The sequence below is a fragment of the Diabrotica virgifera genome, chromosome 6, assembly GCF_917563875.1.
Source record: "Diabrotica virgifera virgifera chromosome 6, PGI_DIABVI_V3a".
NCBI lineage: Eukaryota > Metazoa > Arthropoda > Insecta > Coleoptera > Chrysomelidae > Diabrotica > Diabrotica virgifera.
The window spans coordinates 175,709,306-175,726,225 of NC_065448.1; the positions used below are offsets into that span (position 1 = coordinate 175,709,306).

General features: G+C 31.3%; 1 protein-coding gene across 1 annotated transcript in view; it reads left to right on the forward strand.

The window, feature by feature from the left end:
• LOC126886433 (myb-like protein D) overlaps positions 1-16,920 on the forward strand; it is a 231,770-nt gene that overhangs the window by 181,043 nt on the left and 33,807 nt on the right. Inside the window, exons 5-6 of the mRNA XM_050653371.1 lie at positions 7,935-8,181; positions 14,192-14,426. Coding sequence (XP_050509328.1) covers positions 7,935-8,181; positions 14,192-14,426 — 482 coding nt within the window. The remainder of the gene's footprint in view (positions 1-7,934; positions 8,182-14,191; positions 14,427-16,920) is intronic.

Genomic DNA, 16,920 nt, shown 5'->3' on the forward strand with positions numbered 1-16,920 from the left:
TTTTCGGGACACCCTGTATAGTACCTAATATACCTAAGCTATATTTTCTGCATTTAATTTAGTCGGCATATTTTATTGAAATTTATTACTCACAAATAAATAATACACAGATAACAGGGACATTAAACATATTTTACAGAGTTATTGACCGCAGCGGATTCTAAAATTATTTAAAAATGATTGGCAATCATCTCGTTGGCGTTGTGAAACAAGTAATATTGATTAGATTAATAAATAATTAATGATAATGTTTTGTATTGTTTGATAGCCAAATTATCGTATTTGCAGTATTAATATCAAAACAAAACATTCAAATATACACTCACCGGCACAAAATTCCGCCACCCAAAATTTTTGATTAAGTTTCACAATTTATAACTTTATTATTTGTGCTCCGATTTTCAAGATTCTTGCACCAGTTTGTAGGTGCATGTATTGGTATCGTTTGGTATTATTCCGGTAATACAAAAATTTTGCTTGCATGGCATTATACAGGGGAATGGAAGCGTTGTATTTTCTCCTAACTTTAAAAAATTCTGTGGAAAAATGGAAGAGCAGATTTTATTTCATAGTCCTGTCATATTATCCCGGAGGCATCACTAAAATTTTGTTTTTTGAATTATCATTGACAGAAGTAACAATTAACGTCACCAATTAATTCCGATGCCAAAATGGCCGACACCGAAACGGCTGAGGTCAACTTGGCTCGATGCCCAAATGGCGACGCCGAAATGGTCCCGCTGAAACGGCGACTCCGAGAATACTCTTACAAGTATTTATTTCATTTAGAATAGACTGTAATTCGCCACATTCTTCTTCAGCAGAACGTTTCAGTGGCGTCTATCTTTTTCCTTTCTGATTGCTATAATGTCCCAGATTAGCCATAGCGATGTTGGCTAGATCACATCTACGTTTTATCTCCTCCTGGAGCGTCCCTATGTTTGTGATCAACGATCCCAGATACAAGAATGAGTTTACAACATCAAGCTGGTATAGTCGATTCGCTAATCTGATTCTGAGACACAACTGTCTACACTACAATCACAATAAAGATGCACTAGAAGTAAACAAGCACGAGGAGCACTCCCAAATCTTGATTTGGGAGTGCTCCTCGAACATTCAACGTGTCTTGGTTTGTTTATTTCTATATAGTGCATTTTTATTGTGATTTTAATGTAGACAGTTGTGTCTCAGATTAGAAAATCGACTATGTCAAATGGTAATAGTAATGTAAATAATGACCAATAAAGATTTCGTTCTATTTATTATTTCAGTTTCTTTTAAACTTTTTTAAATTTTCGTTTTAAATTATTAAAATATAGTATTAATTCTCTGGCAATTATATATATTAGTGCAGCCACTGAAGGTTTTCACCTCCGATTTCGTTGAACCTCCATCGATTTTCATCAAAATTGGTGAGTAGTTAGTGGATACATCAAGGAACAAAGGTAACATGATGCCAACTTGCGCTTTTACCCTGGGGGTGGTTGCCACCCCTTCTCGGCGGTGAAAATTATTTTGTTAAAAATAATACCACAAATCGATAGAGTGACAAATTCTAAGAAAAATTTGTTATATAAAGTTATTAACATAAATCAATACTTTTTGAGCTAATAAAGATCAAATATTTTTAAAAATAATAAATGATGGTTTTGCTTGTTTTCGATTCAGAGGGTTGCACACCAGCTAGACAGGCCCTGTTTCTACCCTTTCAGGCGTCATCAGTAGCTTTCCAAAGTGTGCCCACCTCTGAACCGAAAAATAGCTCCACCATCATTTTAAAGGGAATCTGAAAAATAATTCAAATTTCCCATCAGACGCGATACAGCGACATCTACTAAAAAATTGAAGAATCTCAGATGCAGAATCCACCAATTTAATAAATTAAAATGGTAGAAAACTGAGATTTTTCGTGTTTGAAAGTTCTTACTGGTACATCCTTAATCTGCGACTTTTTCAATTAATAAGACAGCAAACGACGAATATAGAAAACGAAAGGGAAACGATCACATTTCGCTTTCATTCGTCTAGGAAAAACGGACAGCAGGGGAACTTTCAGTACTCAAATCCGAGTAAAGGAAATAAAAATAATAAATGATGGTTTTGCTTGTTTTCGATTCAGAGGGTTGCACACCAGCTAGACAGGCCCTGTTTCTACCCTTTCAGGCGTCATCAGTAGCTTTCCAAAGTGTGCCCACCTCTTGCAGAAACAGGGCCTGTCTAGCTGGTGTGCAACCCTCTGAATCGAAAACAAGCAAAACCATCATTTATTATTTTTATTTCCTTTACTCGGATTTGAGTACTGAAAGTTCCTCTGCTGTCCGTTTTTCCTAGACGAATGAAAGCGAAATGTGATCGTTTCCCTTTCGTTTTCTATATTCGTCGTCTGCTGTCTTATTAATTGAAAAAGTCGCAGATTAAGGATGTACCAGTAAGAACTTTCAAACACGAAAAATCTCAGTTTTCTACCATTTTAATTTATTAAATTGGTGGATTCTGCATCTGAGATTCTTCAATTTTTTAGTAGATGTCGCTGTATCGCGTCTGATGGGAAATTTGAATTATTTTTCAGATTCCCTTTAAAATGATGGTGGAGCTATTTTTCGGTTCAGAGGTGGGCAAACTTTGGAAAGCTACTGATGACGCCTGAAAGGGTAGAAACAGGGCCTGTCTAGCTGGTGTGCAACCCTCTGAATCGAAAACAAGCAAAACCATCATTTATTATTTTTATTTCCTTTACTCGGATTTGAGTACTGAAAGTTCCTCTGCTGTCCGTTTTTCCTAGACGAATGAAAGCGAAATGTGATCGTTTCCCTTTCGTTTTCTATATTCGTCGTCTGCTGTCTTATTAATTGAAAAAGTCGCAGATTAAGGATGTACCAGTAAGAACTTTCAAACACGAAAAATCTCAGTTTTCTACCATTTTAATTTATTAAATTGGTGGATTCTGCATCTGAGATTCTTCAATTTTTTTTATCAAATATTTTATTTTTTCGTAAAAAATGCATCTTTTAAACTGTTTTTCACGTATAACTCAATAAATATGAGCTTTTACAAAAAAGTTGTTATTACTAAAATCAAAGATACTAAAAAACTGAATACACCTCTCACTTAAAGAAGTAAACTAATGTGAAATCAAAGTAAGTAATGGGTAATTGAATGTATATTTTTTTCGACGAGTACTCAAATCTAAGTATTCAAGCTTAAATAACGGAAAAACGATGCATTTTATAAAATATACCTACTGTAGTTGTCAACGTACTTCGGAATACCTATCGAATGAGCTTCAGAAGAAGTTAATAGCATCAAAATTAAGCAAGCTATGACGAAAATAAGAGAACCCTTTTGAATTTTTTAGGAAAATGTGAAAAATAAAACATACGCCATTTCCACAAAAATTAACATTTATAGTATTACATACTAACAAACATTTCTTTATATTAGCGTAAGTAATGATTTCAACAATTTTGACCGGTTTATAATGCATATTTTTGAAAAAAAAAAAAAATAAAATTAAAAAAAATCAGAATATTTAAAATTATCGCAATTTTCATTTTCTTTTGATAATAACTCCAAAAATACTCAATACAGGTAAAAAATTATATATAACCAAATTTTGGTTTTTTCTTAGTCAAATATTTTATCTTGTTTACTGTTTCTGTGGGGTAAAAAATAATCGAGAAACGTTGAAAGCTTAAATATTGCAGCGAGAACCATGTAACCGGGGCCATTTAACCTTTGATTTTTAAAAAAGTAAGGGGTTTAAAAAATTATATTCAACTTGCTTTAATTGCCCTTGGACTTAGCTTTCAAATGGTTTTTAGGTGAACCTGATGTAAAAATTAACAGAGTTATAAAAAAAAACGATAACACTTTTTGGAAAAAAATTTAAAAGATTTTTGAAAAATTTTTGGAGCATAAATTTTAATACTACTAACTTGTTCCGGATCTCATTTAATAGATATTTCTAAGTACTTTGACAAATATTTAATAAGTTTATGTTATAAAATGCATAATTTTGTCGTAATTTAAGCTGGAATACTTAGATTTGGGTACTTTCCGAAAAAATATACATTCAGTTACCTATAATTCACTTTTAGTTAACATTAGAAGGTTTTTCTAGTAAGGAGTTTATTTCGTTTTTTATTAGCTTCAATTTTGGTAATAATAAATTTTTTGTAAAAACTTATAGTTTTTGAGTTATTTATGAAAAATCGGTTAAAACATGCATTTTTCTCACGAAAAAATAAAATTTTTGATCTTTAATAACTCAAAAAGTTTTGATTTATTTTGATAACTTTATATAACAAATTTTGCCTAGGATTTGTCCCTCTATCGAACTATGGGGTTATTTCTAATAAAATAATTTTCACCACGAGAAGGGGTGGCATCCACCCCCAGAGTAAAAGCGCAAGTTGGCACCATATCACCTTTGTTCCTTGAGATATCCTCTAATTACTCACCAATTTTCATGCAAATCGATGGAGGTTCAACGAAATCAGAGGTAATAGCTCATATCCACCTTCAGTGACTGCACTATATGTATTGATCACTACCGCATGTATATTTCGCAATATCAGTGCATCCTGTTGTTTTTTACACTTTTTTTTTTCAATTTAATCATACTTTTTAACTATAAAATCATCTTCCTAAAATTTCATAGTTAACTTGATACTCAGTTTATAATATTTAATTTTAAAAGGTAAAGGACTAGACCCAAATGTCTAACAAAGGATTTGCAGAGAGAAAGGGAGAGTCAGATTTAATAAAAGCTTCCCCCATATTTTTGTATACGGTATTACATCATAGATTATTGGATTACATTTTATGTCGTCATCCCATTGCTATTCAATAATCGTATCAAAAATTTGAAAGCTTTCTATAGACTTTTGGATGTCATATTTCTTTGTTCGATATGGATTTACTTAGGTATACCTACGAGTAGAAAAAATACACTATCAAATAAACGACGAACAAAATGGATTGTTGTTTTTGTGAAAGCACAAAAACAAAAATTGACATTGTATTTGTGTTATTTAAATTTATAGAGAATTTACAATTTGGATAATGAATAATTTTAAACAATACAAAAATAAATAAAAAGTTCAAGCAAAAAGAAAATTATGAACTAAAATACCTCATAATACCCCCTAGTGCTTTAATGACTACTTAAATTCGCCTGGGCAAGCTTATTATGAAGTTTTGTATGTTTGCTTGCTGAGAAGGTTTTCTCATTTTAAGAGAACGGATATTCTTCTCTTTAGTATCTACTTGTTAACATTCACTATCAAGGTGGACTACTTAGTCCAAACAAAGAACATACAAAACAAATTGACTACTTAATCGTGCAAAAAAGCTGGAAAATTTCAGAAAGAAACGTAAAAGGTATGCCTGGGGCATACTGTACAACAAATGGAAACCGCTGAAAATGGAAATATAATGGAATTCACAAAACCGATGAATAAATTCGGCGGAAAAAGAGTGCACACCTTATAAAATCTAAAATAACAAATATTTGATGTCAATGAACACCTTATAATTAGAGGAATAAAGAAGACATGCTACAATATACCACAAACACAGAAAAAAAATAGTGGAGCTAAACAGGAAAATAAAATGTATGATCAGAGATAAAAACAATCATCAACAATTGGAGCAACATGAAGAACTGCCATGAAAGTCATGAGAGGTCCAAGCATTCAAACCAAAATTTCAGACTATTCAAGATCGTAAGGCAGGCCAGGCCGCACATCAAAGAAAATATACGTCCGGCCATTTATGAAACTCTCCGAAAATAAAATTGTGTCATGAGCTTGAATCACACTCGTTTCATTGGTAGGCGGACTTTGAGATTTGTTTAGCAGTGTTTTATTTTCATGAAACATGTTTCACGTTTCATGTTTCATGTTTTTCGTTTCATGTTTCTTTGGTGTGCGGCTGGCCTAAGGCATAAATTAAATTCGAAATCCTGTTTCCAGGAACTTCTTCATCACAAAAATATAAAGGTTTGTTATGTTATACAGGGTATTTACAAAGTTTTAACCTATTTTATATGAAAATCGTAACAAGTTCAAGTCCCTGTATAAATACAAATAAGCAAAACAACAATGGTTTGTTAATGCCATATTTTTTAACGTATTGTCAAAATTTTCAAGAATGGTCGATATTGCTAATTTTCTTTATATCAAATACAGGGTGAGTCAAAACGCAAATACATTATTTTATCAGTAATTTTAAATGGAACACCCTGTATTTTATACCACTATTGAAAAGTACCATTACCGTACTTTAATTTTTAGAAAACATTCCCTATGTCTAAATTTATTAGTTTTCGAGATATTTTCATTTTTCAATGGACCAGTAGCGTGGCCACCCAAATCACCAGAATTTAATAAACTGGACTGATTTTTTTGAGGCTACGTTAATAATGAAGTTTATAAAATACCTCCAATAACAAGGGATGAGATGAAAAATAGAATACAAAGTGTATTTCGATGTGTTAATTTACAAATGCTCCGTAGAGTAAGTAGCTCATTCAATGATCGTTTTTAGGCGTACATAAATGTGTTAGGAGATAATTTTGAACACCTTATATAATTAAATATTAAAAATATTTTATTAAAAGTAGCTTCTAATTTTTTCAAACATGTTTTTTTGCAAAATGTATTATTGATAAATTATGTTTCGTTCTTTATTTGTTACATTGTTACATTTACATACAAAACTAGTGTTTAATTGTCTTCACAAAATACTGTATTTTGTGTTTGTGTGTTTTTTTTGTAAAATGTATTACTAATTTTCTTTGTTTATTTGTTGCATTTACATAAAAAGATAGTTTTTAATTGTTTCAAAAATGTTGCATGTAGTGGTTGTGTTTTTGTTTGTAAAATGTATTACTAATAAATTATTTTTATTTCTTTATTTGCTGCAGTGTTACATTTATTACTAGATTGATAATCGGTAATCTTCAATTGTCAATTCAGTCATGGCTTACTTAAAAGTAGATAAATTTATACACCTAAAATAATTTTCTCTGCAAAATAAAAATATCTCGAAAACTAATAAATTTGGACATAGGGAATGTTATATAAAAATTAAAGTACGGCAATGTTACTTTTCAATAATGATATAAAATAAAGGGTGTTCCATTTAACATTACTGAGAAAATAATGTACTTGCGTTTTGACTCACCCTGTATTTGATATAAAGAAAATTAGCAATATTAATAATTTTTAAAAATTTTGACAATAAATAAAAAAATATGGCATTAATAAACCATTGCTGTTGTGCTTATTTTTATTTATACAGGGAGTTGAACTTGTTACGATTTTCATACAAAATTGGTTATAACTTTGTAAATACCCTGTAGAACATTACAAACCTTTATATGTTTGTGCTGGATAAATAAACAGGATTTCGAATATAAAATGAAATATAGGGTGTTCTATTTAAAAAAACAAAAGTTAGGTCTGCCACTGTGTTATCTAACACCCTGTAACATTCTAACTAGTTTTGTAATGTGAAGCTCAAAGGTAGCTAAAATTTTTGTTATTAACTTTTATTGCTATCTATTACTATAGCGGAGCTATTAAGCTTTACCCTACTAATCAATCACCCTGTATATCTATATATTGCATATATAATTTGTTTTTGCCATCCCTGTCGTGATCACAGCAAAATCCATTTTTTTAGGTGTCTGTAAAAATTTGTCACCTTTGGCTAATTTTTCAATATTTTGCCTTGAATTTTATTTTGAATATTGTTCGAATAGTACTGAATATGTCCATATAATTATACCATAGTTTCAAATTATTCACAAAATGTGCTTGAAATATTCTTATGGCTTTGTGGCACTGACTTCAAAAAAGGTTCGCCATCCCTGATCTAATAGATTTGTATTAAATAAACATTCTAAAGTTTTGATTTTATTTTAGTCCTCGAGAAATTGTTGAAAGAACAAGAAAGCAAAAAGGCAATCAGATCCTCGGTAATATCCAAAACTGATTCAAAAGCCGACGAAAATAAGTCATGGTATAGTCATGTGGGATTATATTCTTCGAGAACACTACCTACACTGCCAACACAAGAAGTTGAAGAAGATAGCCGGCAACCAAGTCCGCGACCAAAATCTTTAAAGCTAAGTACCGAGAAAGAATCTACAAAGGGCAGAGTATTCTCCAGGTTAGTAGAAATTTATTAAGTGGGTACTTGTATTCTATATTGTGTTTAGTTTTATATAAAAAAGAGTAACTGGGATGTCTAAGCGACTAATGTGCATTTCACGTTAAGAATAGAACATTGCGGAGATAGCCCCATGCATTTCTTACAGACGATAGAAGCGCGCCGATGCCACGCTGTACTAACTAGAATGAATCGTATATCGGCAGTCGAGTGTCCACCAGTACGCGAGAGGTTTGGCAATACTGATCTCCGTAAGCGTAATGTTCTATCCTTAACGTGAAATAAACCATAGTGAGAATATTTAAAACAAAATATGTAATGGCAAATGATAAATATGAGGAATATCACAATTTATACGACTTTTTAGAAAATTAACAAACTTAAATAATTAAATGCGAGGCTTATTAGACACAGATTATTGGAAAAATGTAATAGAACCACTTATATCAATAATACAGTTCTTAGAACAAGAATGTCTTCAATTGAAGGGCAATTCTAATAAACTTTTTCATGACAACAATGGTAGTTTTTGAATGCTTGTTAAGCTCTTTGAAAAATTTAATTCTGTTTTACAAGAGCACATTAGGAGAACAACGAATGGTAGTAACAAGCAGCATCACTACTTCGGAAGACGTATTCAAAACAAACTTATTAAGCTCCTCCATGACCAAATCAAATTTAAAATTTTAAACTTTTTGAAGTCAGCAAAGTATTATAGCATAATTTTAGATTGTACACCTGATATTTCTGGGGTGGAGCAGATGACTACTGTTGTACGTTTTGTCGATTTGGTTTCCTGTTCACAAAGTGCTAAATTTGCAGAACATTTTCTTGGATTTTTGCCTGTAATGGAAACCACTGGCTTGGGATTTGGGAAGTTATTTTGCAAAAACTGAATTAACTGAGAATACCTTTGGAAGATATGAGAGGACAAGGGTATGGTAATGGGGCAAACATGATAGGGAAGAACTTTTTGTCCGATGTTCTAGACATTCACTTAACTTAGTTGTGAACGATGCTACCCTCACAGTTTGCAGTTTCTTTCTTTTCGCTAGGGACAAACATTTACAACTTTTTCTCAGCATCTATTCATAGTTGGGCTATACTGAAAAATCACATTTCTAGCATAATATTAAAACTTTTGCCCGAAACTATATGGGAAAGAACAATTGATGCAATTACTCCGATAGATACCAAATTAAAAAATCTACGATGCTCTTGTAGAAATCACTGTCAATAAAAACAACGATTAAATGGTTGGTCATGAGGCAAGCTGTTTGATAAATCAAAACAGTGATTTTACTTTTCTTTGCTCTGTTGTAATATAGCATGACATTTTACTTGACATTAACGTAGTCAGTAAATCACTGCAGATTATTGATAAGGGAATGTCTGAAGCTGTCAGTTTATTAGAAAAAACGGAAATCCATTTTATGTCTCTCAGAAGTGATTTAAAATTCCAGGGCTATTTGACAGGCGCAAAAGAGCCAGCATCAAAGTTAGAAATTGAGAACCCGAAAATCGGAGGCACATAAATAGCAAGAATGCGGAAAGTGAAAAGACAAGAAAGTGAAATGACCTAGATCCAGAGAGACGATATAAGGTTGACTTCTATTTAAAAACCGTTAACGCATTAAGTGATAGATTTCAGCAAATTAAGAGCCGTGACGAAATTTTTGAGTTTTTGTTCGACACAACCAAATTAAGGATATGACTATTAGTGATTTATCAGATAAATGTTTTAAGCTATGTGATGCTTTAACTCTTGATTAGTCAAAATACCTAAATTATGCTGATCTAAAAGATGAACTCAAAGTCCTTTCACGTGTGTGAAGCCCAGAGTACACCGCTAAAGACCCTGAAAATGATTAGAGAGTATAATTTTAATTTTGCATCCAACATGTGTGTTGCTTTGAGGATATTATTAACACTATCAGCGACAGTGGCCTCTAGAGAGAATCTTATCAAAGCTAAAACTAATAAAAAATTACTTAAGATCTATGTCCCAGGAACGTTTGAGTGCTCTAGCGACAATCTCTATTGAACACCAAATAGCTGAGTCCCTGGATCTTGGAGAATTATTAAAAGACTTTTCCCGTACCAAATCAAGAAGATAGCTACTTACTTAAAAAAGTAAGTGTGTAATTATGGATACGGATAATGAGTTTTTGGATATTAAAGCACGGTAATATATACTCTGAGCTAATTAGCAAATTACTAGGAAAAGTTATTTACCAGCAATTTTATTGCTGGAATGGAATCTTATGATTGTATATATTAATAATATAGGTATGCAAAGTCCGCAGATAGTGTGTTACTTTTGTTATAAACAAAATGGCACCCGAAAATCGTGTTTTTTTCAATTTTTCTCTATAACTCCAAAGATTTTAACTTTACACCAAAAACACCCAAATATAAATTGACCGTAAATAAATTCTGCATAGAGACGTGTTTTCCCGATTTACTTCGACGAAAATTTTCCCCGAAAAATGCGGGTTTTTCCAACAAAATCTTTAATTTTCAACTAAAATTTTAGATAAGTAATTGTTAATCAATAATTAAATAACTTGGTAATATAAAATCTCTTTTCGTAGGTATACATTATAATTCCAGAAGCCGATGGAAATGTTATGAACAGTTTAGCAATAATTGAATTGTTAATTAAAAATTTACGGTCGCTATAATAACCACAATAATTATGATACATAAGAATAACTATGATTTTTGTATAAAAAGATACTGTACCTATACAGGGTGTTTCATTAATAATTGTCCATATGGTAACTGGAGAAACCTTAGCACAAAATACGAAGATTTAACCTAAAACACTTAAATAAAATGTGGTTCCTTACTGAGTTACAGGGTGTTTTATCTAAAAATTTAAAAACTATTTTTGCTCAGCATTTTAAAACTGTTCGACGTATTCTTTTCATACTTGCTAGATAGTGCGACTACTATACACCCTACTAAATTATAGTAAACAAACGTTTCTAGCTACTACCAGAGGCGTACGACATGGGATAGTGAATGGTTGACCCTTCTCAAATTCTACGCCACGGGAGGAATTACTATTTTAGTGCCATTTTTAGATTCTCCAATACTTTCTACGTAAATTATATACTCTTCGTTGATAACGATAAAGTTATTAGTTTTCGAGATATTTAAAGTTAAATATGAAACGGCACAGTTATTTTGATTAGTTTATGATATGATTCATATGATTAAAATTTAAAAATTATTTGTACCCAGTACTTTAAAACTATTTGGCGTATCCTTATCGTACTTGGCAGAAAGTGTAGGCACTTTACACCCTACTAAATTAAGATAAATAAACGTTTCTAGCTACTACCAGAGGCGTACGACAGGGGATAGTGGCTGGTTGACCCTTCCCAAATTCTACGCAACTGACGAAATTGCTATTTTAGTGTAATTTTTTGATTTTCCAATACTTTTTATGTAAATAATATACTCTTCATTCGTAACGATAAAATGATTAGTTTTCGAGATATTTGAAATTAAAAATGAAGCGACAATACATTAATCAAAATAACCATGTCGTTTCATTTTTAACTTTAAAGATCTCGAAAACTAATGACTTTATCGTTACGAATGAAGAGTATATTATTTTCATAGAAAGTATTGGAGAATACAAAAATTGAACTAAAATAGCTATTCCGCCAGTGGCGTAGAATTTGGATAGGGTCAACCATTCACTTTCCCCCGTCGTACGCCTCTGGTAATAGCCAGAAACGTGTGTTTAACGTAATTTAGTAGTTTGTATAGTACCTATACTTTCTGACAAGTATGAAAAGGATACGTCGAATAGTTTTAAAATACTGAGCAAAAATAATTTTTAAATTTTTAGATAAAACACCCTGTAACTCAGTAAGGAACCACATTTTATTGAAGTGTTTTAGGTTAAATCTTCGTATTTTATAAGGTTTATAAGGGATAAGGTTTCTCCAGATACCATATGGACAATTATTAATGAAACACCCTGTATAATGCACTTTAAAGAATTAAAATTGGACAATTTAAGCGGCCTCAGGAATATTTTAAAATTATAAGCAATTTTTTGGCTTATAAACAAATAGAATCTCTCGGGAAATATTAAAATAAATTAAATTATGAAAACGGTATTGAAAAAAAAGCGACAGGACGCTTCTTCTAAAAGAAAAAACGTTTGATTATTGTCATGAGTGGTTCCTAAGATACAACCGGTCAAAGTTGACCGGCATTTACGACAAAGATATAAACAATAGGATCATAATTTTCAAACCATCACCTATCTATTTTTATCCTCTTTCTTCACACCAATTTTCATATCTTTAAAATAATCATAACATATATTATTATAATAAAAACTATCGATATGACGAGTGAAAATTGCCAAAAATATCAAAATTCCTATCAAAAATTAGGTTGGAGAAAATGTAATCTCAAAGTTCAAAATCGGTATATGTTAGGAAATGCATTTTCTCGGCTTCCCATGGAGCAATTTTCTTCATTCTTTTTTTGTTTCCAAGTAACTCGAGTAGAGCCATCTAACTAATGCATTATTCAATGTCAAACTTGCTTTTGTTTTGTTATAATAGATTAATTTATGTATAAGAAAAGAAAACTAAATATTTTCTACAGTTGTAGACTTTTTTAGATAAACTTACAAGTGTACCTTTTAACGATAAAAACACAAATATTCTTATTTGAAAGCTGTATAATTATTTAAACAATCTTTATTTAAACAAATTAAAAATTTTTGGTATAATAAATTAATTAATTTTTTATAACAAAACAAAAGCAACTTTGACATTTGACAGTTACTTGGGAACAAAAAAAGAATGAAAAAATTGCTCCACGTGAAGCCGAGAAAATGCATTTTTCTAACGTATACCGATTTTGAACTTTGAGATTACATTTTCTCCAACCTAATTTTTGATAGGAATTTTGATATTTTTGGCAATGTTCACTCTTAATATCGATAGTTTTTATTATAATAATTTATGTTATGAGTATTTTAAAGATATGAAAATTGGTGTGGAGAAAGAGAACAAAAATAAAAAGGTGACGGTTTGAAAATTATGATCCTATTGTTTATATCTTTTTAAACGTTTATAAACGTTTTTTCTTTTAAAAGAAGCGTCCTGTCGCTTTTTTTCCAATGCCGTTTTCATGATTTAATTTAATTTTTCCCAAAATATTCTATTTGTTTATAAGCCAAAAAATTGTCTATAATTTTAAAATATTCCTGAGGCCGCTTATATACTCCAATTTCAATTCTGTAAAATGCATTAGATTGGTATAGTGTCTTTTTATACAAAAATCATAGTTATTCTTACGTTTCACAATTATTGTGGTTATTAAAGCCACCGTAAATTTTTAATTAACAATTCAATTGTTGCTAAACTGTTCATTAAATTTCCATCGGCTTCTGGAATAATAATTTATACGAAAAGAGATTTTATATTACCAAGTTATTTAATTATTGATAAACAATTACTTATCTAAAATTTTATTTGAAAATTAAAGATTTTGTTGGAAAAACCCGTATTTTCCGGGGAAAATTTTCGCCAAAGTAAATCGAGAAAAACACTTCTCTATGCAGAATTTAAAAGTTAAAATCTTTGTAGTTATAGAGCAAAAATTGAAAGAAAAACAATTTTTGGGCGCCATTTTATTTACAAAAAAAGCACACATCAATAAAAATACAATCTTGGCGATCGCTGAAGAAAGGTGGTGAGTCATGGGTCTAGTGGAGGGCGTGGCTGGTGGCGGGTGCCGACTTTGCCCAGGGAGGCAAAATCCCTAGGGCCGGGCCTGACTGTATCACTTTTTTTTTGGTATCTCCTAGAATAAAAAATAAAACGAACTTTGTCGCAAAAGTTGATCACCCAGTATATGTTTACTGATAGTTTTTAATATATCTGCTGCTAAACTTAAAAACAAAAAAGATATTTTTGTTTAATTTTTTAAAAGAACTCGTTTTCACTGTTTTTCTTTGTTTTTTTTGCAGCGTTATAGAAGAACTAAATTTTAAACTGAACAAAAACAACAGCGAGACGAACAATATACATAACAGTGTTAATAATAACTTCGAAACAGAAAGTAACTACAACAATCAGAGCATGTATAGTTACAGCAGTGGTGATTCCAAGAAAGATGATTCTTCCGTAACATACGGCACTCATGACACAACGTTCTTTGAGGATGAACCACTCTATCAGTTTTATGACGCTGCCGTATTTGACGTAAGTAATAAAGTTAATTACGTTTGTAGGTATTATAGTCGGAGAGCTGGAAGACATTTTTGGGTAGGTATTTGAAGCAATCTGAAAAATTTTCTGGTAACTCTTCCTTATTCTTATTATGCCGTTTCCTATCAAAGGTTGGCGATCCAAATGACATTTCGATAGCTTAGTGTGAAAACCTCGTATCTCATTTCATAGAAAATGTTACAGGAAAGAATTTAAACTTAATTTCTGCATACTATAACTTAAAAAACAAAAAAACTATCTTTACATATTTTTGATTCTGAGTACGTTTAGATCATTACTTATACATTTTTCATATATATTTTGGGTTAGAGTATGCAGAAATTCAGTTTAAAGTTACTCATGTAAAATTTTCTGTAAAATGAGATACGAGGTTTTCACACTAAGCCATCGATTTGTAGTTCTGGAAACTGCCGTACGAAAAATTTCTGCAGAGAAGCGGTCAAACCATCTTCTATGCTCTTTCATCCACGAGTTCTGGGGTCCTCCTACTGATCTTTAGCCCTGTACTTTACCTACTAATATGATTGGAAGTAGATTATATATTTCGCCTCTCAACACATGACTTAAGTATTTTAATTTTCTTTCTTTGATTATTCTTAGTAATTCCTTTTGTTTGTTCATGCGCCGAAGTACCTCATTGTTAGAAACTTTTTGTACCCATGGAATTCTCAGCATTTGTCTGTATATATACATCTCAAAGGCATTTATTCTCTTTTCTGTTTTAAGGCAAGCGTCCACAAACCCGCATCGGACGCATCGTACGCAACGGATTTTAGTTTGCCTTGTACAAAAACTTATGTAACCGCGTCCACTGATCCTCATCGTATGGATCGCATCATCGGCAATGCCGAAGGTTGCTTCGAGAGGCAACTTTTGCGATGCGTGCCGATGAGTCATTCGGAATAGCGATCAGTGGACGCACCCCACGCGCTCTATTCGGAATTTCGCTTGGTCCAGCGAGAGCTAATCTACGGCTATTTGCATTTGACGATCGTCTTGACCGTGATGAAACAAGTAAACACAATTTTAACATTTATTTTATATATGGGTATATTCAGAAAAGAATATTACAGGCCATGATAAGTTGATTATGGGGATTAAAATATCATAAATATTACTCATTTTTCAGGTCTATTGGTCTTTTCCAAGATATCTAGAGGATCTAACCATGAAAATTATTCTCGTTAAAAAACAACACATTTTTCTATCTTAAAACAATGAACTTTTTAAAAAATATTAGACTTGTAAATGATGTTATGAGAGAAGTGTAAAATTGATGCAAGACATTTCATTGTCCCTCACAAAAGATGAAAAAACAATCAAAGTGTGTTACAAGTAGTTGAAAACCACAGAAAGTATTTTACCAATTTCAGAAAGGCAACTTTAATTAATCTTTAAAGAAACTTTTATTGATGTAGTTACTATTTTCCATTTAAGTCAAGTTGTAACAGCTTTGTGTATTCCTTTGTATGCAAATGTATATTTATTAGAAAAATGGGTGCTACCATGCAGTCTACCGTCGTGTTTCTGCTATACCTTGCGGTCTACCGAGAGAATTGGTGTATAAGCTGTAATATTACTATGCTGATAAAAAAATGTTTACAAATAATTTTTGAATGTATTTTTTAAAAACATGTTCAGTTTTTGTAAGGTTTTATAGGTCTAAAGTTAATAATTTTCGAAATATTTAAAATGACATATGAGAGTTTTACCAGTATAGTATCACTTTTATATAACTTAATATCTTTGACATAGGTGTATCAATATAATATACAATGTGATCACTATTTGCAAATACAATTTTTTCATTTTTTAAATGGTACACCCTGTATAGTAGTATTGAATGTTGTAGTAAATGTTAGAGGCTTTCTTTTGATATCAGGTTGTATGTACCTAGCATGCTTCGTTTTGTAGATATTTAAAAAATAACTATACAGGGTGTCCCGAAAAGATTGGTCATAAATTATACAACACATTCTGAGGTCAAAAATAGTTCTACTAAACCTAACTTACCTTAGTAAAAATGTGCTCATAAAAAAAGTACCCTTTGAAGTTACAAAATTATAATCGATTTTTTTCAATATATCGAAAACTATAAAAGATTTTTTATTGAAAATAGACATGTGTCACTCTTATGGCAGGAACATCTTAAAACAAAATTATAGTGAAATTTGTCCACCCCATAAAAATTTTATGGGGGTTTGGTTCCCTTAAACCCTCCCAAACTTTTGTGTACGTTCCAATTAATTCATTTTTGTGGTATCATTAGTTAAACTAGACGTTTCTAAAACTTAATTACCTCTAAGTATTTTTTCGATAAGCCAGTTTTTATCGAGATGCGGCTTCTTTTTTAACATATTTACATACCAATTTTATGGGGGTTTTCTTCCTTCAAACCCCCCAAATGTTTGTGTACGTTCCAATTAAACTATTTTTGTGGTACCATTAGCTAAACACAGTATTTTTA